The sequence below is a fragment of the Rhododendron vialii genome, chromosome 11a (assembly GCF_030253575.1).
Source record: "Rhododendron vialii isolate Sample 1 chromosome 11a, ASM3025357v1".
In the NCBI taxonomy this organism is placed as follows: domain Eukaryota; kingdom Viridiplantae; phylum Streptophyta; class Magnoliopsida; order Ericales; family Ericaceae; genus Rhododendron; species Rhododendron vialii.
Genome location: NC_080567.1, coordinates 33,268,079 through 33,292,258, shown reverse-complemented (window position 1 = coordinate 33,292,258; position 24,180 = coordinate 33,268,079). Strand labels below are relative to the sequence as shown.

Sequence of the window (24,180 nt, the reverse complement as noted above, 5' to 3'; positions counted from 1 at the left end):
CAGGGTTTTGTTCCGGTCTAGTTTACCCAGATCGGGTGACTGATTTCCACAGGTTTAATATTATCTTTGATATGGAGCTCCGCCATCCCGAGACGTTGGTGTCTAGGTACTAGCTCCACGTTAGCCGATCCATGTTGACGGTGTGAAGAAGTGAGCGATGGCTCGTGCATAGGCGCTAGACATTTGTTTCGTCTCTTATTCTTTTCATGTATTGTGTCTCTGTATCTCTGTTTTTTTTGGAAATCTGTATTTGCCGTATGGCTTGCTTGATCTGTATTCGGGATTATTCTGTAGGTGCCGTATGGTTTGATTAATGAATATGCTTTTTCCGTTGAAAAAAAATTTGATCCTCTCAAACGGAGGGATTAGAATTGTATTTTTTCCAAAAATGGTCCTCTCAAAAAGAGAAATAAAGGGTGCATTGGAGATGATCTAGGCGCACGGGATGTTTTTTGTGAGGGACCCAGTGAACTATTGACTTACTTGAAGAGGATCCCAAGAGCTATGAAATTGGAAATTGGGACCGCCCTAGCATTTTCTCAATATAAATCCTTCGGCTTAATACTATTTCAAGCCCGATATTATCATTTTCAGCCCTTTTCGGTTGGGGAGAGGCCCAACAGGACAATTTTCAATACACTTTTCTTAAAAAAAGAGGGTTTTCCCTAATTAAAAATGAACTAGAGTTTCACGTTTCATGGAATTCTATGCAGGTTATTCTCTTTGCATACATCGGCTAAAATATTATTTAGCGGAAATAACTTACTATTGTCTATTGTTATTATCTTGAAGCAAAACAAATATAGCGGAAACACACTCTAAATCCATAGTAGTTGATTTGTTAAAAATGAAAGCACAATAAGTGTTTTTCTAAAATAATTCCAAATAAAACTTTACGATTATATCCTCTGTCCCAACTTAAATCCTCTAGAAAATATATTTTCCAACAACAAAATTTCTAAGTACTCCGTATCTCTTTGCCAACAACATCTATAAAACGGCCTAGTTTGGCATTATAAGTCAAATGACTTATTTTTTTGTTTTTATTTAAATTTTTTTCACATTTGTTAATTTTTTGAGAATTATTGATTTGTCATGACAAGAAAAATCTAAAAAGTAAAAAATTACAATCGAAATTCAATTTTTTTTTGAAGAAAGACGAAAACAAGCAAATAAGCCAATTTTTCGTCTTTATCTAAAAAATATTAGATTTCAATTATAATTTTTTACTTTTTACATTCCTCTCGTCATGACGAAATAATAATTCTCAAAAAAAAATTCAAAAAGGACAAAAAAATAAATCATTTGGCTTATAATACAAAACTAGGCCTTGACCACACTAGATAAAATCATAAAACCCACAAACTAGTACTCCAGTTTATCTCCACCATATCTGAACCCCTCGTCAGTATTCCTCACATGCACCAACTACACCTAATCCCTAATCCCTCCCCAACCTCCATTTCCCCATCGAAGACGAAGATGAGGGAAATCATTTCTCAATGCGTCGATCGCTAGTCGACCAGTTGGAGGTAACTTGAAACCTAAAGGTACGAAAAACGTTTTATTCGAATTTAATGCTCCAGTGCCGGAGATTTTTTTTTTTATCTTCTTCTTCTTCCCTAATTATCGAGTTTCCAAGCCTATTAGCAATATTATTATAGTATAAACCCAACTCTGATAAGTTGATTTGTACATGGAAGAATTTAGAAATAGCTATAGGAGTTGGTCTTTTTGTCAAGCATGGAACATTCCTTCTAAAGTGCTAAATGTTAGTGCAAATAGATAGTGGGTCGTGCCTGCTTTTCTGTGTGGATCACGGGGATGATCCATTTGGTAGATTCTATTTGCAGGGAATGCCCTGATGTTACCTGTGTTGGTTTGTTTGGAATAAAACTGTTGCTTACCACACACAAAAAAAGGTCGCATCAAACATGTTCATATACCCATTCTCTCCATCACGAATCGGTGCATAATTCTCCCCTTTGTCGTCGAAAAATGCAAATCAAAAGGAAAATTTGTATTTCTGTAGAGGGAGAGGAAGGGGTAGATGTTGATGGTGAAGGGGAAATCATTGGAGCGGTGGACTTGGATGATTTTCGATTGCAGTGATCTTGAGTCGTAAGGGGAGATGGTTGGGTATCAGGGGAGAATCAGATATCGGCATTGCAAGGAATGGTGGCATTGATTTTGGAGGTGAGGCCGGCATTGTTTAGGGCTCGTTGGATGATTTTTAGCGCGGGAGGGTGGAGGGTATCGTTGCCAAATGAGGTCTTCAGGTGATCACAGAGAGGCGGTGATCTTGAACTGTAAGTTGCCAACGGAGGGTAGGGGACTGGGAAGCAGGGGAGAATTTTTTTTTTGAATATGTCGAAGCAGGGGAGAATGAGATATCGGTATTGCAAGGAATGGTGGCTTTGATTTTGGAGGTGAGACCGGCGTTGTTTAGGGCTCCTTCGACGTTGGATGATTTTTAGCTTGGGGAGGGTGAAGGGTGTCATTGCAAAATGAGGTCTTCAGGTGATCACAGAGAGAGGGAGGGAGAGAGAGGGATAGAGAGAAATGGGGGTTTGTGTTTAATTTATTTTCCGATAAAAGCCTAAGAGTACAGATAGATGGGGGTTTGGATGTTACGATAGAAACTCACTTAAACTCGGTGATTATGGAATTAGAGTGCTCTGTGTACGTAGAAGTCTACGATTTAGCGTAAAATACTTTGAAATATGTTGCTTTCATCAATGTCTTGGTGAGAGACTTAAAGAATTGGTGTCAAAGCTGTAGAAAAATTGTGTTTGTGACTGTTTCCATGAATTATTGAATTGCTTGGTAGGACTCAGACGATTTTAAGGAGATAAGAGAATAACATGATTTCAACGAAGCTAAACCATTTGTTGCGTTTGGTGAGATATGAGAATGAATAGTTATTAGTTAAAAATTCCATTTTCTCCGAAATTATTGGAGGGGAAAAAAATAGCTATGCGAGGTTAATTTAGTTGGCTTTCACATTCAATTCCCTGAACAAATTCAAGATCCAAACATGTCGTACGAGCTCAAGTTTCTTTTCCATTTAGGGATTGGACACTAATTAGTGATTTCAAAAGGGTGGTAGTTATTCTCCAATAAATACTTTTTGGGCTGTCGGTCTCACAAGTCTTGGATACAGAGCTGGAGATTTGCTTCTTTCAGTTATTTTTTTCTAACTCCTGCTGACAAATACTCTGTATCTTGATCTGGTATATATACACATTCATATATTCTGTTTTGATTGCCAGAACATGATTCTAAATGGATGCTCTTTGGTCACTCCGGGTGTTTACCCCTAGGCATTCAACTCAAAGTCCTGTTTCTCAGGTCCATATTGTGGCATCCCTCCTCTGCCTTCCGGTGTTTCATATCGAAGCATTAGGAGTTCATGGAGACCTTGTCAAGAGCTAACATTGCAGTCTTCCATTGGTATGTCAATGCTGTTGTCAAGTTGATGATCTCTCGTTTGTTTCATTTAAGTTGCATTTTTTAAATAAGATTCAGTATTTATTTGTTGGAGTGATTTTTAATGTTTGGATGTTTGATATTTATTTCAATTTTTTACTGTAAAAAGCTTAGCGCAAATTATATGATTAAACAAAGGACTATACGCTCTTCCAAAGTAAAAACAAGGACTGTACGGCTTTGGTCCCCAATAAGTGATGTTTTTTTCCCGTTCTGGTCGGCATTATGCATCTTAGTCAAGCTAGGCTTGAAATTAATTTGGTACAAGCTTTCAGCTTACATAATGCATATATCTAAAGGCAAATTATGTTGCAATACTGCATATATCTAATATATGTACGGTATGGTACGCTGGGATTGTTGGGATGGGCCTCATCTTGACCCTTTTTTCATAAGGAAAATAGAACCATGATAGGTTAACAGCAATGGTAACAACTAACAAGGATGGTTCTGTACCAGAAGCTAAAGCGGAAAGAAATGTTAACATGTTTATGGATATGCATTTTTTCCCCCGGATATGGAAATGCTTAATGCGAAAAGACATGGATATGGGTATATACATATGCGTGAGCATGTGCGTGTGTGTGAGTGAGTTAGCTCTTTTCCATGAAAAGTTTTTGCAGAATATCATGAATTCATATCGCAGGAAAAACTCCTCTTCTGCATCTTGCGGGTGCATTACCACCGCTCTTAAGTGGTCAGGATGGTAGCCTTTCACGTAGTACCATACCCACAATATGTATGCAGAAGAAGCAACCTTTTCTGGCCCCTCCAAGAACTTCCATGGAGAAGATGCCTTGGCATATTCCTGACCCTGCTTCAAAAGGAGAGAAGGTTATGTGGTGGTGGAGAATTCTGGCATGCATCCCATATCTCATATCCCTCCGGGATACATCGAAGTATTGGGAAGCAGCTTGTAGTCTCTACCCATGCTTGGAGCAATTCAAGTTCTTGACATCTGGATTTTACCGGGTTTTTGACAAATTGGCGAAAAGTTTTGTTATGCTATATTTTATCGCTGCATATTTCGGTGTGGTGAGGAGAAAGAAACATCCCCATTTCTTGAGGTTCAATACGGTGATGTCCATGATACTGGAGAATGCCTTTCAGATTACAGAGATGGTGAGCAGTTTCTTACTGTTTGCATTCTATGGGGGCAGAACCGGTTATCAGCATTTTTGGATTGCTCCTGGAGTTGTCCACGTCTTGACGGTGTTGGTATGTATGGGCTCCTCCATAATTGGGACGTATGTTGAAATTCCAGTACTGAGCGAGACAGCTTTAAATCATTCGAAATTCCTGTACTGAGCGAGACAACTTTAGATCATTCGGAGATGTAGGATACTAGCATATGGCTCTTATGGTGAGGCTTTGCTTTTTCTTGGGGAGGTTATTACAAATGACATTTTTTGGTTACTATGAACGAAGTTCTAAATATCAATGTGTAGGTACAATTTCGATGTGTTTATGTCTCTCGTTTTAAGGTTGATTCTCCCTACTGTTGCATATTCTGCTTTTCTGGGTGTTTTATGCAAGTACTAGATTTGTTTTGAGTTTGGCTAAATCAGACGTATTTGCCTCCCAATACATAATGAAACCCTAGAAAACGAGTGCTTAATAGAGTGCACCTATGAGGTCTTGTCTCGATCTCGAATTCACTTCTTATTGATCCACGTGTGGCTTAACCCATCACTTCACACTCCTCAACAAATGTCGTCTTTGGCAAATGTCTTAATTCAATAAATTTTCGCTGTTTGGTTTAAAACAAAAATAGTTTAGGCCCGATATAGCCAGAAATCTGTGTCGTGTCAATATTGATTTCAATTCTTCGCAATGCCATCGTTCAACTATGTGAATCAATGCCTTATTTGTTTAGACAATTCTTTCGCGTAAAGAAGTGTACATGGAATTAAAAGTTTTTCTTGCGTCAAGATAAGGGAAGTTGTAATTTTTCATTGCATCGATTTTAAGTCGAGTTTTCATCACCCCTTTTTTTTTAATGGTACGCAAACTTCCATAAGTGTTAATTGCTACTTACTAAGAGCATCCAGAGTGGAATAATCAAAATCAAAATGTTGCTAAGGTTAACAATGTTTGCTCAAAAAAGTGCTTATATTGGAATAATCAAATTTAGCAACCTTTTAGCAACTCATCAAATTTTGGTCTTTGAATAATCAAAGCTAGCAACCTTTTGCAAATAACCAAATCTTCTCTCTCAATTAAGTATACCATCATTACACAAAAACCTTGGCTTTGTTCGTTTATATACTTAACTTTGTTTTCTAATCATTATTCTATATCTTTCTCCAATCATTACCCTATTTTTTCAATTATTACTTTCATTTCTCTCTCTACTCATTACCTCTATCTTCAATCATTACCTTATTTCTCTTTCCACCCACTACCCAAACTAAAATACTCAAAACTCGCAAACGAACAAGGCCTTCATTCTTCCCTTTTTTCTCTCTGTCAACAATGTTTTCAAAAAGTAATTTTTAAAAACTGTATTTTCAGATTTTTTTCCCTTTTTTTTCAGAAACTTTTTTTTTTACAAAAGACTTTTTTTCAAAAATTGTAAGTAAATAAAGTGTGTTTTAAAAAAAACTGTTTTTGAAATTTCAAAACTGTTTTCAAAACTCTTTTACACAAAACTGTTTTTTAAAAACTTTTTTTGGTAAATGGTTTTTGAGATTTCAAAATTCTTTTTTTACTCAAAATCTATTTTTTAAAAACTCTATTTATAGTTCTTAAATTTTCAAAACTGTTAGTGTAAATACTGTTCTTTTAAAATTTCTCAAAACTGTATTTACAATTTTTAAGTGAACAGAGTGTGTTTTTGAAAATTTGTTTTTTTTACACAACTGTATCCTTTTCTTCAAAAACTGTTTAAAAACTGTTTTTTCAAAAAATATGTGTGAAATTAAGGGAAAAAGTTTGAAGGGCCTATTGGTTTTGTTATGGACAAAAAATAACCAATATGAGATTTGACATTGCTAACTTTAGCAACCTCTAAATTGATACATTTGCTTATTCTACTGCGGATGCTCTAATAGATCAACAGAACATTAATCATTGTTGTATTTCTTTGACAAAAGATCACCTTGATAAAAGATCACCCGCTGAAGTGATAAAATCTCCCTGCACTAATCAATCACATTTGAGTTACGAATTGCGCGACGATAGTCCAACGTTTCCTAATAACTCCATGTCTTATTCATTTCTGTGATAGCAACTCAATTTATGAATCTCCACCATCGGTTGCACAAACTCAAGCTTTGTGAATTCTGACTGAATTATGCTAGATCTGCTAATATCCAATCCACATCTACCACTGCACATGGCCATGGCCATGGCCAAAGCCTGGATCCATGAGCATGTTGAATCCAAGCTACCTGAACTTCATCGATATGGTATTCTAGGCATGGTGCTAATGAAGAAAAGTTTTCATTCAATAAGGTGGACCTTTCCAAAACTGATTTCTCACTAACTCAGCTGAATTTGCATTCCATTTTCCAAAATCCAATTTGTATAACGAAATTTTATCGTTTTTCACTATGTATTAGTTTCTTCAAAATTTCTGCAAGGATTCTGCATGTTCGGGGGAAAATACTTCCGTACTGCAAGAGATATACAAATACGTAGTGGAAATTGTACATGACACCAGTTTGGCTGCATTGATTCTTTTTTTCCCCGAGGTTGGAGAGAGTTTTTAGCAGTTAAAACTGGACGACCATTTGCAGTTGTAACCATTTAAGAATATTCGAAATCGTAGCGCAACTGAATTACAAGGAAAAAAAGGCTCAGAGTCAAAGAATGCCTGTTGTAAGAAATTTGTGCAAAAATGAATCATTGTACAAATCTTCATGTTCGCATTTTGTAAGATGAAAATACAAAAAACATGTACAAAAAAACAATGAATTCAAGAAAGGGGAAAAGGACAAAAAAAATCTAACCATGCAAGATGCTGAGCTTCCACTATGCAGTTCCATCTCTTCACCAGACCTAATGAGAGAAAGTGCTCACTATTGATTCACATCTCTAGTGAAAGGTTAAGCAAAATTGATGATCTGAGTCTGGGAAAAGTGCATCTTGAATCAAACCAAATGAAGTAAAGACAATGAACATCAGTCGTGAAGTAAGAAAACATCAGTCCTGAAGTAAGAAAACACAACATGATTAAGCAGGAACCAAAGCAAGTATTCCACATAATAGAAAAATTTAAGAGCAGAGCATGTACCCTCAAAGCCGAAGGTAACCTCCTCTTTCTTCGCTTCCTAGGCTTTTCCTGAGGAACGGCTTCCTGTTGAGAGACCAGCTTTTCCTTATCTCTCTTTTCCTCCGCCAAGCAGCTACACGTGTATAAATAGCTGGGACAATGAAGCACAAAAGAACAAAAAGCAGCATTGCAAAACATAGAAAGATGACATTGCGGAAACCATCCTTCAGCTTCGGATCTCTTTGCTCCGTCCAAGGAACTCCTCCTACGTTCATCCCAAACACTGTTTAAAGAAAGCAAAAAAAAAAAGTGATTCACTTTGAATGGTTCTCCCTCTCTAGAAAGATAAGAAGCACGGAGATGTCTACTAGCCTTGCGCATAGGTGTCTGACTAGTGTCGGACACAGACACATGTTGGGCACGCCTAAAAGTGTGTCTAATCCTTACGTACAATTATTTTACTTAGACATGCTGACAACATGCTAGGAGCATGTTTGGGACACATTAGGATGTCAAAATGGGATTTTTTAAACCATTCAGCCAACGCCCAAAAATCTTAGTTCAATGATATTTATTTAGCAAAAGTAGTTGTTATATCTACATAACACCAATGGGCTAGCCACTGCACGGTCTGGAGAAGGTTGGATGTTGTTGGATGTACGCAACCTCACCCACCCCCATGAGCGGAGAGGCGCGCCGCCCTTCTCTTCATGATACTAACATTACGCAATTGCTTATCCTTGGGATAAAAAGATATTTGTAATCTTTTTAAAAGATGTCTATTTGATATGTAAACTTAACATCTACCAAATGTGTTGGCACCCTACTTTTTCAATTCTAGATAAACAAGTCAAATTTTACACAGAATAGTATTAAAAAAGAGAGCATAGGGTCGAAGAAAGATCTTAAACCTCCAGTCACTACAGATAGAGGGAGGAATATGATCGAAAGGAACGAGAGATAGTATAGCTTTCTATTTATTTGCTCGGCCTGCCAGCTGTCTAGACCAGCTTGAATTGCTGTGACTCGATTGGCTATGAATCCAACATTCTCCTTTAGCCTCCTGAGGCGACTGATTAACTCCTCAAGTGAACTGATGTCTTCATGGGCAAACCAGTGTTTTGAAGCGCACTTCTCCTTGACTCGTGGAAATACTTGCTCCCCATGTGCAATAACCTGCATCCACGTCGGATTACAATGGGTAAAATCCACAAGAACGTGTAGCTGTGTGCTTTTATTTCAAAATTCTTTGACCTATATAAGGGATAATCACATGACAAGAGGTCACATCAGAGAATTATGAGAAGCTCATTGATCACAACTCTTTGGATGAAAAGGAATAGGAAACATGACCCGTTTTGCAAGCCATGAATAAACTACCACAGCCATATGTTTCGTGAGTATGTACTGAAGTTATGTCTTTATGTTTCTCCACTCATGCCATGCCATAGAGGATGGACATTACCTGCAAGAGGCGCTGTAAGTCAAGATGCATTTTAGGAAATCTTCTGTCATCTAGCATTTGCTTTTTCAAAGCAAAACCACCTGCAATGATCCCAACAAAATGGTGCAATCAAACAACGCATAAAAAATAATGCACATCCAAAAAAAGAGGAATAGGAGTTCAAGTTGAGAAATAAAATAACAGAATGTGGAAGCAACTTCTTTTCAATCTAACCACACCGTTTCCTTTTTAACGATTTTACCAGTTAAAGCCAAATCTGAAGCTAATGCATATGATCTTAGGATGTCAATTATTGTCATTAACTATTGCACCTCCCACATCAGAGGCGAATGAGATCATCATTGATTAAAAAGAAAAAAAAACTGAAATCTAACAGTACTTTATTAGATCCTCCTTTAAAGGAACGAATCTTGTCTTGACATTAGAAGACGTAAATAAGAAATAGACTTATACGATGAAGTGACAGAAAAAACGAACTATGAAATCATTCAGGCTTTTGGGTGAAGGACTGGATCTCTCAATAGATCATATTAAATGGGAGGAGCTAGAAAGCACACACTCCTGGTCGTTAAAGTTACTGTACTAATTAAGGAAAGATCTACGTTATCTACTCAAGTCAATATTAAAATGTATGATCAGTGTGGCCTTGTTAATGTATGAATCTGTCAAGAAGGCATTTCAACAACAGTCTCAAAATTTTCAAATTCTCCAAAACTTGATCTCTATCTTGATATTTACGTAAAACATCTTATAGTGATGCTGATCGAACAACAGTTTATAGCACCAGTATTGATGGTGGCAGCGTCATCATGATTGTGCAAAGACAAAGTTATCCAACTCGACTCAACAAGCCTTTGTCCTAATTACTTAACGCCTGCCGCATTCACCATTTCTTGAACTGTATCTATCCAAAGTCGTATCCTAAGTTGTGTCACTTCTTTTCACCTCCTCCCACGTTCTCACCTTCCTTTAGTTCTTTAACACCCTCCCCGCGGATCAAATTTCTCCACACCACTCAAATGGCTTTTCTCTTCTAGTTTTGCCCTACAATTTGTGCCACTTCTGACTTGTTAATAATGGCTGCTCTTTAATTTCATCTTTTCTAGTAAAACGATTCATTCATTTCACCCTTACTTCCGCTACACTGCTTTAATGAAACATGACTTTTCTTACGTGCCAAGATCTGATACCATTCGTCAAAGCCGGACAGTAGTATCTGACTCCTCAGGAAATTATTGTAACAAATGAATTCTGTGAGTGGAAGTTTTCCAATCCAAAAGAGCTTATAAGAAACATGAGAAGCAGTCCATCAAGGTTTCGTTCAGTCGCAAATGTTGTACCATAAGGGGTGGCCTTCTAATTAACTATCATGAGAAACTTGTTAAATAATAAATACAATCTACAATATCAAGATGGAAATCTGGAATGGGTATATTATAGCTACCAAAATTGAGGTAGTAATGACAAAACCAAGTCCAACCCTAGGCATGCCATAATACAATATCGAGGGCATCTTATTAAGTAGTTCTAGATCGAAAGGACATCATGCGCCATGAAAGCTAGTGTCTCACATCTTTAATAGCGACTATCGAATAGAAACTCACAGCATGCTTCATAAAATTTATCAGTACTCAAAAAGAACATATATGAAATGGAAAATAAGTACTTGCGCATACAGAAACCTAAAGTTTGCATTAATTAAGCTTACCTCTATCCAATTCAAACTCCACCCCATCCAGGTCAATCTCAAGTTTGGTCACGATATCTTGGATATGATCTACATGTGTGTCAATAATATGAATGACGAGTTTCGCAACAGATTTCGGCACAGGATTATCCGCTTCCTCAGAATGATTCATAGTCAACAAAAATTCAAGAACATGCTCCCCAATCACAATCCCACCCTTTTCCTTCTCTCCTCTCACATGATTTGGACTCTCCACACTTGGAATCTCTGAAAGAAGAGACTCACCAACAGGCGAGAAGCCCAATCTTGGGACACGGCCCAAAGAGACTGTAATCACTGAATTCTCAGTAACTCTTGCAGCGATTCTGAATGTAAATTTGCCCGAGGCAGTACCCGGTGAGTTAACCCTAAACACAAGGGCACCATCTACATGCCCACAAAAGGGTCCGTTGCTGACCAGAGAGAGGATGTCTTGGAGTTTTAGGGGAGGGCAAAGAACATCAATGAGGTATTGAGCGGATTGAGAAAGTTTTTGATTGCCTTTGGGAAGTTCCACATGGTACCAACAAAATTCATTCCCTCTACCCTCTACAAGATCCCAATCCTTGTTATAGTAATTCCCTTCCCCATCGAAAATATAGGCTCTTTTTCTCACAGCACCCGGGAAACTAGTCCTATAAAGCCGACTCTCCTTTAGAGGTGCGCGTTCTGTCAACATTTCCTCTCCCTCTACTTCTCCATCAAGGTTTAGTTCTTCCAGAGGCAATGCCATAATTCCCGAGTCTATTTTTTAGTCACTGATCAGAATAACCACAACGAGGATAAGAAGATTCTATACAACAGAACTGAGCCCAACTATAACACTCACATTCAATTTTCAAGAAGTTTCAATTTCAAGCGTCAAAACAGTCTGTTTTCAACCCTCTGGAATCAATTTCGGTACCAGAGATGGCAATGGTGATACCAAATCCAACCGGACCAATTCGCAAGAAGATTGACCCAACTCTGCAGATCTCAATATGTAACCAAATCCTTCAATTATCAAACAGAAACACACCAATTCAGCATCAAAAATAGTCTCTTGCCAACCCTCTCGAATCAAATCCCGTATCACAGACGGCGATAATGAACAAATTGACAAATCAAAACAGGAATGAACCAACTCTGCACATCTCAATAAAATCCCTTCTTATCAATCCACCAAACAGCAACAACCCCCTTAAACCCCACCAAGATTTTCCAATCCACCACACTAACCTGAAAAATTAACATTATAATTCCACGTTTTTAGCATCAAATCAAATCCCAAACCAAAACCCACCAGGGGTTTTACCCCCCCCCCCCCCCCCCCCCCCCCCCCCCAAACAAAAACCAAAAAAAAAACAACTGAGTATTACTCTTAAAAATCAAACAGAACCCATAATCAACCAAAAGATAAATTAACCAACAAAGAAGAAAGCGTCAGCGCTTACCTCAACCAGGACCCTTGAGGAACGGCAAGCCAACAAAGAAGACCCAAATCAGAACAAGAAATCAAACCCCAGAAAGAACTCAGAAAAGGATGTTTCTGATCCAAGGACGGTCGTTCCAAGCTTTTAACACCCAGATATAGATAGATTCGTAATTAAAGCCCAATTAGAAAACGCCTGAGAAATACTACCTCCAGATGGAACAAGAAGGAAAACAAAACAATAAAAAACTACTCAAGGCGTTCAACATGTAGTGCAGTTTCGTGGAAACTTCAAAACCAGGACTAGGATTATTTTAATCTGATGTACGGCATGGTATGTCCAATGAAACTGCCAATCATGGATTAGAAATGGGTATTATCTGACAATTTTTCTGAGGTTTTAGAGTTACTAAAAGGGTAGTGCATGTGTTAGTTGATGAGTCATGGATGATGATGGATCACCAGCGAATCTAGACAACTCGGATTGCTTCCAACATATTTTACCGGTTGGTGGTGGATGTTTTTTCCTCTTTTTCGTGATGGATTTACAGAAGCATGTCACCTGACACCTAGTTAGAGCATCCGCACAGGACTTTTTACATTTTGGACCAATTTACACTTTAAAATGTCACTTTATTACTATAGCTATCTACTTTTAAAATAACTATTGCATCAGACTCTTTACTCTCACTCTTCTCTCAATAAATAATCAAATCCACCTCAATTAAATACTCCATTTAACTCTTCCTTCTGATATAAAAAAAAAAAAAACTCTCCCAGTCTCCCTTGTCTCTGACCGCCCTTGTCTCTAACCGCTGGCGCTGGTACACAACAATTACAAGAGAGAAAGAGAGAGAAACAATATAAAAATTAGAGGCAAGTAAACAGTAGCTCGTCTATCCAAACGAGCTACTGTAGCAAAACTAAAATTTCTTCAAAGTAGAGAGAGGAAGGAAGAGAGACTAATAAAGGGGGTTTTGGATGTTTTTTCTTAATTTGGCTCTTTAATTTAGTTTAAAGAGGAGAATAAAGAGAGATGTGGATGCCCTTATACCATGGGATGGTATTTTAGTCTTTCTTTCTTTTTTGACTTATACACTCTCTGGACCTGATTAGCTGAATTTTTTTTCATGGTGATTTGAACTGTTAAATGTGTAGAAGTTGTTGACGTGTATCAAAAAATATTGTAACCAGATATTACTATTTATATGATCGAGATAGATTTGTCTTGCAATACATTTTTTTTTGAATGATATTGACCATCTATTTTCTTATAATCAATGTCGTTTGCCCAAAGGGCTAATGCATTCGATCAATTCAAATTTTTTCCTGAACGAGCTACTCACCATACCTTACAAATTGGACGGTTCGCATGACGATGAAAAAAATTCGATTGAGCATACCAAAGCGTCCTACATTTGTAGTTCATTAGCGCAATATGGAGACCCTTGAGAAGGTTTTCGTGTTGCGCGACTTGGTACACTCTACTTAAATTTTATCGCTGTTGACCAGATGTACTTGTATGACTGTAAATTATATTATTAGTCCTTGTAGTTTTGACATGATTGCACACTCATTCATAGAATTACAATTTACGAAGCCATAGACATGAGATATCATATTTTTTTGCACTTTGATCTAAGTATGTTTTTCGTATATAACCGGCTGTCTGCACTACTTTACAAACATCTCAAATTAATTTTAAACATTAACTTAGCGATCGAGCAAACTTCCACATATTCGTTTTTTTTTTTTTTAAATAGTGGGAATAAAACTTGCTAGTTCAAAGCAGTAAGCCTCTTTACTTATTGTCGTGCTCCCATTTGACTCCCAATCTTTCATATGCAATTGATAGCCGTAAATAAAGTAATTGAAAAAAATTGTCAGCTACTGTTTGTTTTGACTTAGTGCCCAAGAAGGGGAAAAAAATACTAGTAACAAGGCCATAAAAAAAATTTGTCCAGTTGAATTATACTAATATATAACTGAAGAATCTAACCGAATTAAAAAATAAAAAGGAAAAAAGAGATGAGACCGGCTAAGTATGGCGCATGAACCAACATGATCACATTAAAATAATAATGTGGTGTTTAGCATGTATGAAAGTAGGAATATTTAAATATTCATCCTCTTTATCTATGTCATGTAAGAATTCATCCCGCCCTTTTTTCATACTTATGTTTTCATCCTTTTAGTGTGTGAATTATCTTTCTTACCCTTTTCACTATGATATACATATATTATGTTATATTGCTTTCCTAATTTAGTGGAATTGGATTTAATTGTTTTCCCGATTTAGTGAGATTGGATTGGATTATTTTCCTAATTCAATGTTATATTGCTTTCCTAATTTAGTGGGATTGGATTTGATTGTTTTTCCAATTTAGTGGGATTGGATTGGATTATTTTCCTAATTCAATGGGATTTGGTAAATTTCAATATGATTGATTACTTATTTTTAGGAATATAACATGATAAGTTGACCACATATTTATATTTTTTCTTCATTCTTCGAGTTGGCCAACCAAATAACAGAAAGTCATATTTTTCATTGATCTTATTAAATGGAACATAGCTAAATTACCGTAAAAAATATATATAACATGACATATTCAAACCGTTACATGTTTAAATTACAATGACATTACATGGTTAAAGTACCATGACGATTACTACGTGGACACGATTAATATCCCATGATTCGAACAAATATTTCATGGTAAATGGTTCAAATAAACAAAAAACCATTCAATCTGTGTATCGTCATGGAAACCTTCATTAATAATCATGGTAAAAATACCCAAACAAGTCATAAATTAAAAAAATCAACGAACAAGACGAGAAAAAAAAACATAAATATTCAATCGTTGATTCATGGTTAATAAACCATGAATACCCAAACCATATAAACAAAAAAAAACTTCAAATCACTACATCTTAAAGATTTGCTTCGGCGACAACGATAACGCCCACTTCTTCGTTAAACTTCATTGACGATAGAAGATGATTGATTGGTGAAAGGGATGAGGGAATCGGTCAACAGCAACGGTACTGAAGGGAGATTTCTGTCGGCTTCATTGATGACGACGGAGGATGATTGATCGGCGAGAGGGAGGAGGGAAACGGCGGCGATAGAGCGGAAGACATCGGACGACGAGTGGATCGCCGCCCACCGGAGGACATGTGAATGGTGGCGGCTGTTTATGGAGGACTTTGGAGAGAGAGAGAGAGAGAGAGAGAGAGAGAGAGAGAGAGAGAGAGAGAGAGAGAGAGAGAGAGAGAGAGAGAGAGAGAGAGAGATGCTTACTTATATATAATCCCACCCGAATTTTTGGGATCCATAATTTTAGGGATTGAACGGAAATCGTGGGACGGGATGGGAAAGATTATGTTTTGGTCTCATTTTCTGGTGTGTGTGTGTGTGTGTGTGTGTGTGTGTGTGTGTGTGTGTACATATATATATATATATATATATATATATACAGTTATTTTCAAATAAGGAGGTCCTTATTTTAGTTAAAATAAGGACCTCCCCATTTCTCCCATTTTCCGATTGAATTTCGATAATCCGAGCCGCTCAATGTGTTCAGAACGTGATTTTAAGGGCACCCGCGAGAAATAGGCAAAAAAAATGACCGGAAAGGGCTTGATTTGAGCAGTTTTTGGTATAGGGGCACTTTTGGTATAAAAAAAAACAGGGATGAAATTATAACTGTTCAAAAAATGGAGGATGAATACTTAAGTTGTATGAGATTTGAAGATGAATAATTAAGACTCCCCTAATTTATTGTATTTATTACCTCTTTTAAAATAAATATTTGTTTTGCCAATACCGTCCTACTCCTGCTCTTCTTTCACCATCGTTGGTTCTTTTGACATTACATTCTTGACTGCCTCCGATTTGGTAGGAAAAAAAGCGGTACCTAGTTAGAGGATCTGGTATGGGGCTACGTGTATACTGCCACATCGAGATTCTCTTTCGAACATGGAATTCGAAATTTGTAGAATGGTTCGAGAGGGGTTTCAAATATTTCTTCGCATCCCTTCTAGGACAATTTTTTTCCCACGGGGCGGACTCAGTGATCGAGTCGTTTTTGATAATTGACATCCATCCCATTAGTTTCAATTCACATGTTATCATTCTTAGTGAAGTAGCCCTCTTTTTAATGTCTTGGTGTGTTGTTTTATCTATCAAAGTCCTTCTTTGTTCATATCCCGGGTATCAAAATACATCCGCAATCTAAAATTGAGATAATTGGAAGTACTTATTATGTGTAATAATTAACGATGTGAGAAGACAAAAGTCAATATAGTCCATTTATAATTTAAAGCACATTATGAAATTGCTATATCAAGTACGTACCCTTGACCCAAATGGTGAACGTAATTTCACATTTCTCTTCGTCAAGTTGTTCTTGACTTCATAGTTGAACCGCTAATTTGTTTGACACCACAAAGCTGATTTAAAAGATAGATTCCCTCCCTGCTCGATGTGGCCTTATTGAAGTTTCATTAACAAAATTTTCTTCTGATTTAAAAAAAAAAGAAAATAGAATATTCCATCTTATATCTTGTCGAATCTCAACGGATGACAAAATTTGGTCTAACGTCATTTGAAAAGTAGATGTTCCACGTTGATTTTTTTCCCGTAACGTCATTCTCATACATTGCCCATAATATCTTGATGTAGAGTTAAGCCGGCCGGACAAGTGGACAACCAAATCATACTCCTAGAAAGTAGAAACTAGAATTCATAGAGAGTGTAAAAAATTCAAGAGAAGAGTTACAGTCAGTTTAGTTTGAACATGTAAAAATTACTAGCCAAGTTTCTCGTTAATACTTGTATATTAGAGAAATATAAATAAATGATGATAAAGAGAATAAGGTGCAATTGTTCAGGAACTGATCAAACCATTGAATATTGGACTGAAGGATTAGTCAAATAGTGGTTCCAACTACTTCTTATGAAATTGATGTGAAAGTATTTTAATAACACATGTATTATATATTGACATTTGTATTTAACATTTTTGTTAAAAAAAAAAAATAACACATGAGCTTCGGAGCTTATTTGCATGCGGTACAAGTTGGAAAAAGTCTATTTTTTTCAACTTATTTAAGTTGCATTTGTTCCATAAGCTGGCGCGGCGAAAACAAAAGTTGACATAGACTTTCGAAAAATGAAAGGAGATTGATTTTGGCGCTCCGAAAATTACTACTATCGGTGCTCCAAAAGTGGAGTGCCAAAAATTTTTGGCACTCCACCTGTTGGAGCGCTGGTACCAGTAATTTTTGGAACGCCAAAATCAAAATCCAAAAAAAAGAGAAGAAGATTGGGCCTTCCAATTTAGAAGGATTTGTAGGCTTTCATTTTTATCAATAAGAACTTGATTGGGCTGTCTGGACAGCCAGCCCAACAATGGATGTAAATGGGCCGGAAAATTTTGACCCATCAACCATAACTTTTTGCTGATATACGAGACTCTTGTTCTTTGTTTCTTTTTTATTTGGGTACTTCATAATGTCAAATGTTCAAAAGTGAAAAATTATTACATGGTAGGCGGGTGTCCTAAACTCCCTCCTCACCACACATTTGTGCGGAGCCACCGAGCAATCGCTAGTTTCAAAAGTTCACAACGAGAATCATATGAAAAAGTCCAAATATACATGACAATAGACATAAGACGATACTCTAGCACAAATTGCCGCACCTGCACCCCTCCTTGCTAGCTACGTGGTCTGCACTTTGGTTAGCTTGACAGTATGTGTGACTAAGCGAGGCACAGGTGCGGACCGTTAGAATTCTTGAAATGGACATCCGTGAGAGAATCTAATCCGACTTTGACATTGTTTATGCTCTTCTCTGACATTATGATGAGACCTCCGTATATACCCCATAATTTGATTTTTGATCCACGGTTTAGCTTGTCATATCGTAATAGTTAAAAATCCACTCTCCGCAATCTCTGAACAACCCAGCAAATCGGGTTTTCACGTTACTTTCATACCAACACACATAAGTATCCAATTTACTTTCGAGGGGACATGGGAGACTCCAAATAGTTAAACTCGGATGAATGGTGCCATAGATGGAGACTTCATTGCCTCTAATCTTACGACCTATTGTTTAACATGTTGGAAATGGCATCTCAGTCGTTTAGATTTGGACTGCATAAAGCATTCCGCGCTATTTCAATCGCTCACGAATATTTTTAATGGTTTGAATTTGTTAAAAACTCTTACTGAAAAGAGACGTACATTTTTATATTTGAATCATGAATTATCGAGATACAAAAACTGTCTACACTTCTCTGAAGTTTAACTGGAGAGAAACCTGGTACTGCTATTTAAACAACAAGGCGCAACAAAAGTGGTATACACACACTAGTAATTTCCCACGCAATACTTTCTAAATATAGTCTAAATAAACTATAAAATCCCACTTTTTTGAAGGTTTTTTTGTGGATACAAAGATTCTTTTTAAAATTTTACATGAAGTGAGTCCTGGATATGCGTATGGTCCCACCTCATGCGAGAGGAGCATTACAAATAACCGTAAATTAGAAATTTTTTCCTTCTCCCAACAAAATCTACTTCTCAAATTTTTTTATTTAATTTTAAGAATAAGCTTCAAACATGGTCCATCTAACCAAGTTCATAAATAGTCTAACATAACAAATATTACCAAATCTATTTAATTCCGTTAGTTGAATTCAGGGATAGCATTAGAGATATTGAAAATGTATAATCATACGGGATTCCAACTCGAATTCAATTTTTTGAACGTTCACTCACTCAAAAGTGACAACCCTATCGTACCTGTTTCTTTAACTGACCTAGAAAAATAGGAAAGCAAAATAGTTCCAAGGTTACATATATAATATAACAAAGTAAAGAGTAGAGTTTGAAACTCTGTCTACCCAAAAGACTCCAACAAAAAACCTACAATTTTCAATTCCAGACAGATCATAAAACTCCAAATCATCTAAACCAACAACTCAAGTTGTACTAAACAACAATTTTGTTCTCTTACCTATTAGTTAAAAAGAAAAAGAATATGATACGAAGAATTACTCCTAGTCGCGAAAAATTACTCATGACCGCTAGGAATTACTATTGGCCGCATTAAATTGCACTTGGCCGCATCGAATTACTTTATAGTCTCACAATTATATGCAGCCAAGTGCAATTATACGCGGTCAAAAGCAATTCAATGTGGCCAAGAGTAATTCGTAGCATCTAAGTGTAATTCGATGTGGCCAAGAGCAATTTGATGAGGCTAAGTGCAATTCAATGCGGCCAAGTGAAATTTGTAGCGGCCAAGAGTAATTCTGCACGGTCAAGAGTAATTCTTTGAGGCCAGAAGTAATTTTTCGCGGCCAAGAGCAATTCGACACGGCTAAGTGCAATTTGTAGAGGCCAAGAGCAATTCTACGCGGTCAAGAGTTATTCTTTGGGCTAGAAGTAATTCTTCGCAGCCAAGAGCAATTCGATGTGGCCAAGTGCAATTCGTAGCGGCCAAATGCATTTCGATGCAGTCAAGAGTAATTCGACTCGTCCAAATGCGATTCAACGCGGCCAAAAGCAATTTGATGTGGCCAAGTGCAATTCAATTCGGTCAAGTGCAATTCAATGTGGCCAAAAGTAATTCTCAGCCAAGAGTAATCCTTTGCGGCCTCTAGTAATTCTTTGCGGCAAAGAGTAATTCTTTGTAAACTTCTAATCTTAGTCATTGGTTTCAATGGTTGAGATGAAGTGTCTTTTTTTTGCGTCTCCGGAACGCTCCCCTATATATATACACTAGTGTATGCCCGTGCCTGAAGGCACGGCACGAACGATCAGTACACGCAAATAAATTTTGAACCCATGTGCAATATATCAATCACTGCCATAGTTATTGATACCGTTCCGTACTGGCCGGTACGTACCGTTTTGACGAAGAACCGGTACCCTAACCCCCCAATTTCGTTCCGGTCCTAATACCGGTCGGTACCGGCCGTTTCGGGAAATACCGGCCGGTATCGGGATACCGGAAATTCCGGCCGAAATTTTGCAGAGTTTTTTTTTTTTACTTTTTCTGGTCCCAAAAAAAATTCTGGTCCCAAAAAAAAAAAAAAAAAAAAAACTTTTCAAGCCCAAAAAAACTAAAAAAACGTTGTTAAAAATTTTAGCAAAACACGGGCTTAACCATAGTACGTGCGCGAGACTTAGATCCCGAATTTGCACCCCCCCTGCGCACGAATAACCCGTGATGCGCACCTGGTTAATTGGTTTCCGAATCAATTTTTTCAAATTGCCTTCGGCCACGGCACATTTTCCCGAGCGCGCGAGACCTCTTATGGGGTTCTCATTCACAAGTTCACTAGTGTGCAAAGTCATTTAAAGTGGAAAAGAGTTTTGTAACTAAGCAATGTGGGACTAGAGAATCTCTAGTAGAGATATTTTATGATGAATTGTATGATATGGGGGATTTTTTTGAATTATAATTATATATAATTATTATATATATTATAGTTGCGGTAAATCCGAAACGGTACCCGGTACCTGACCGGTACCGGTACGTACCGTACCAGTAGAAAAACCGGTACCCTGTCCGAAACGGTATTCAGAACTATGATCACTGCCCAACAAATCCAACTATGCGGAAAATAATAACCCAAGCATATTCATTGACATATTTAACTTGAATGAGCAAATAAAGAACAAACAATTTTCCAATCCCTAGAGATTGTGCCCTCTGCCTGAAGGCATGATGCAACACGTTCTCAACAAATGAGTCTATGCTTGAAAGCGCTTATTAATTAAAAGGCATTAACCTAATATAAAAGTTTCTAGCACTATCAACAATAAATTTACCTACTTTTAATAAAAAATATTACTTAGGAATCAAAACCGTTTCGAAGCTGCTATTCCAATCACAAACATTAACTAAGTCGATCAAAACGTATTCAATGTCAGTTAAGACTAATGAATTCAGTACACAGAGGGGGCCATCCCCCTAAAATTCGAAGCCACCATAATTGATGTAGCACTTAACAGCTACTAACAATAAAAAAATAGAATGGTAGCCAACAATATAAAAAGAAGAAGAAGAAGAAGATAGAATGTGAGTCATTCGGAAAAGAATAGCCAACAGTATGACCTCCTCCACCACCTTCTATCTCTAGATACGTGCATATTAAATCTAAACGTTGGTGCAAAAACACTAACGTTAAAGTAAAAACACTAATTTCAACCAGGGTGCGTAGTGAGTCATTTGACTTTTGTTTAGAAAAAAATTGTTCAGAAACACAATAAAACACTAATTTTGAGGGCTCCCTCAAAAAACACAATCATCACCTCCTTTCTGCTACCATATAAAGTACAAAAGAGTTTATCAAAAATAATTAGGAACTATAGCTGAAATTGAAAATAAACTATAAAAGTCAAAGTAAACTAACAAAACCATAATTTGGATAACTAAAAGCATCTCTCTAGCTATATGTCTGATGAGGACTTTTACTCGATACCATCATAAAGATGCTTCAGGAAATCAGTAATTGCAACAGGTCCTTGAATCAATTTAAAAAAACTCAAATCGATAAGGAAATTGTAAGTCTAAGTGATTTAAAGAAAGTTTGAATTGCTAGAAATTAGGAATCAAATAATAAGCTTTGGTTGCCGTTTTTCTATACCATCTATAGAAACATGGAGCAAGAGATCTTTACTCAAGCTAAAGGAATTTGAATTGCCAATCAATTTTGCTTATTCCAAATTGTTAAGGAAATTGTAAGCCAAGCGATTTTGCTTATTCCAAACGGATCTTGAATCAATTTAAAAAAACTCAAAACAATATTTTTGGCTGCAATCCTTGTTAATTAGCAGTAGAGGTGGTCTTTATCAAAGTAGAAGTAATATTGTTTGATGAAGAAAAGAATCTCTTCTATGCACGTGCGTTTTTTAAAATTATCACGACTTTGATTTATGATCAGTTGACCCAACCGTGCGGTTAGAAATCTTACCATGCGATGCTGTGCCATTCAAATTTATCTCCCTCAATGCTCCACCGTACACCTCATCGGTTGAACTTGAGTATGCACCCCTATCGTTTATCATTCTCATTATTAAAAAATACTTCATGGTAACTGGTAAGCAAGACTTGATTAAAAAGAAGTATTGGGTGATGGATATTAGTATCTTCATGAATAACCTTTTCGTTGAGTGGGACCCTTGACCTAACATGGCGTGCTTGTTTGGACATCTCAATATCGGTGTGGCATACAGATAATGGCTGCTTTCGGTTGCGTCGGACAACATTAGGATTAACATTCTTATTATTCATTCTGTAAGCGGGACGAAAAAAACAAAGATACTAAAAATTTCGGAGAGAAAACGAAGATATTCAAAAAAAACAAACGAAAAAGAATAGATTCGGAAGCCCACTAACCTGAAGTGGTTTGAAGTAGCGGCGTCGGCGTCGGCGTCGGCGGTAGAAAGGTCGGGGGTTGAAAACTTAAAATACTTTGTTGGTTCTATAGTTTTACCCAAAAAATTACTCCTAGTTTCTATGTATAGAGGTATAAAATCATAGGAATTAGCTTTTATGGAACCTACCTAATTGATACAGCCTACGTACCTAACCGGAATTCAGCAATTTAGATTTATTTTAGGAATCAATTAAGCTTTGAATTGCTAGTAATTAGGAATCAAATAATAAGCTTTGGTTGCCGTTTTTCTATACCATCTATAGAAACATGGAGTAAGAGATCTTTACTCAAGCTAAAACCCGAAATTTGAATTGTTAACTATTTTGTAACTATTTTGGGAATAAAATAAGCTTTGATTGCCGTTTGGAATCAATTGAAGGTTTGATTGTGTTCCTTTCCAATATTTCAAACTTCAATTTTTGTAATATTAGATTACCATGATTGATTAGGATATTTCAATTCAAATGAGCTCCTTTTTTGGTCTTGAAGTTTCCGATATTTACCAAACTGCCATGTTGTAGAAGGAAGGATGAAAATAAATCTGGACCGTCGGATTTGTTTGTATGGGTAGATAAATATTGGACAGGGATAAATTTGAACCGTTGAGAAAGAATATTCTGTAAGATACCCGTCCTGTTTTATAATATAGATATTCTTCAAATTAGCACAGAATTTGAAAAGTTTTGGTATTCTTCTATCTATTTTTTTGAAAAATCATAGAGACATTAATGTACAGTTGTTAGCAGTTTAGGATTCAAAATTGGAATCCGTTTTGGAATTAACATGTGAGGGAGAGAGAGACAGCCTTAGATCACGGTAATCGTTTTTGACTGATAACTATTAGGAAAGTAAAGAAAATTTGAAAATAAGGGATCAAAATAAGATTAGGAAACATTAATATAGTTTTTCTTTCATTCGTCTTCCAAATATTCTTTCTTTCCATGTATATTTCTAGTCTTACTATCCGTAACTCTCAGCTATAGAAAAAATATGTACAAATCCGTTGGTCCAAAATATAGAGAATTTAAAAATCGCTATTCCATATTATATAGATTCACATTTGAAATAGTTTTGGGTTTATTTCATTGGTTAGGATTAGCTCATAAAGTACAATATTTCTCGTATTTTTTGTGTGGTGGATTTGAAACTTGGGAAGGAGAAGAAAAATGGCAGTTTCACTCATTTTCTTGGTTAAAGGAAAAAAGAGAGAAGAAAAATTACCATGTTAATGCTCACATGTGCATGCTTTTATGATCTTACATACTATAATATTCATTAGTAGCAATAAAATGACATACACATTTACGTGCTGGGAAAATGCTTCAATACACACTCATTATTTAGGAAGTCTGATACTCATTTTACGAATTTTTGTAGCCCGACATGAATTTTTTTGGGTGGTTCAAT

General features: G+C 36.6%; 2 protein-coding genes across 2 annotated transcripts; one reads left to right on the top strand and one right to left on the bottom strand.

Moving 5' to 3' along the window:
* The first annotated feature begins 1,378 nt into the window (after positions 1–1,378).
* On the top strand, positions 1,379–4,957 carry LOC131307229 (protein TIC 20-I, chloroplastic-like). The gene is made up of 3 exons (XM_058333633.1): positions 1,379–1,550; positions 3,273–3,453; positions 4,136–4,957. Exon 3 carries the CDS (start codon positions 4,231–4,233, stop codon positions 4,795–4,797), a length of 567 nt encoding a protein of 188 aa, XP_058189616.1. The 5' UTR covers positions 1,379–1,550; positions 3,273–3,453; positions 4,136–4,230; the 3' UTR covers positions 4,798–4,957.
* A 2,332-nt stretch (positions 4,958–7,289) lies between these two features.
* On the bottom strand, positions 7,290–12,783 carry LOC131307227 (uncharacterized). Its single transcript, XM_058333630.1, has 6 exons — positions 12,330–12,783; positions 10,879–12,114; positions 9,171–9,250; positions 8,617–8,881; positions 7,727–7,988; positions 7,290–7,641 (listed from the first exon to the last, which is right to left on the bottom strand). Exons 2-5 carry the CDS (start codon positions 11,627–11,629, stop codon positions 7,729–7,731), a joined length of 1,356 nt encoding a protein of 451 aa, XP_058189613.1. The 5' UTR covers positions 11,630–12,114; positions 12,330–12,783; the 3' UTR covers positions 7,290–7,641; positions 7,727–7,728.
* Between the last annotated feature and the right edge of the window lie 11,397 nt (positions 12,784–24,180).

Bases quoted from the DNA above. Each gene is read 5' to 3' on its own strand.
- LOC131307229 (XM_058333633.1), top strand. From the start codon at position 4,231: ATGCAGAAGAAGCAACCTTTTCTGGCCCCTCCAAGAACTTCCATGGAG.
- LOC131307227 (XM_058333630.1), bottom strand. From the start codon at position 11,629: ATGGCATTGCCTCTGGAAGAACTAAACCTTGATGGAGAAGTAGAGGGA. The intron at 9,251-10,878 runs GTAAGCTTAATT...GGATCATTGCAG, and splicing joins GGAGTTTGAATTGGATAGAG to GTGGTTTTGCTTTGAAAAAG. The intron at 8,882-9,170 runs GTAATGTCCATC...ACGTGGATGCAG, and splicing joins ACTTACAGCGCCTCTTGCAG to GTTATTGCACATGGGGAGCA.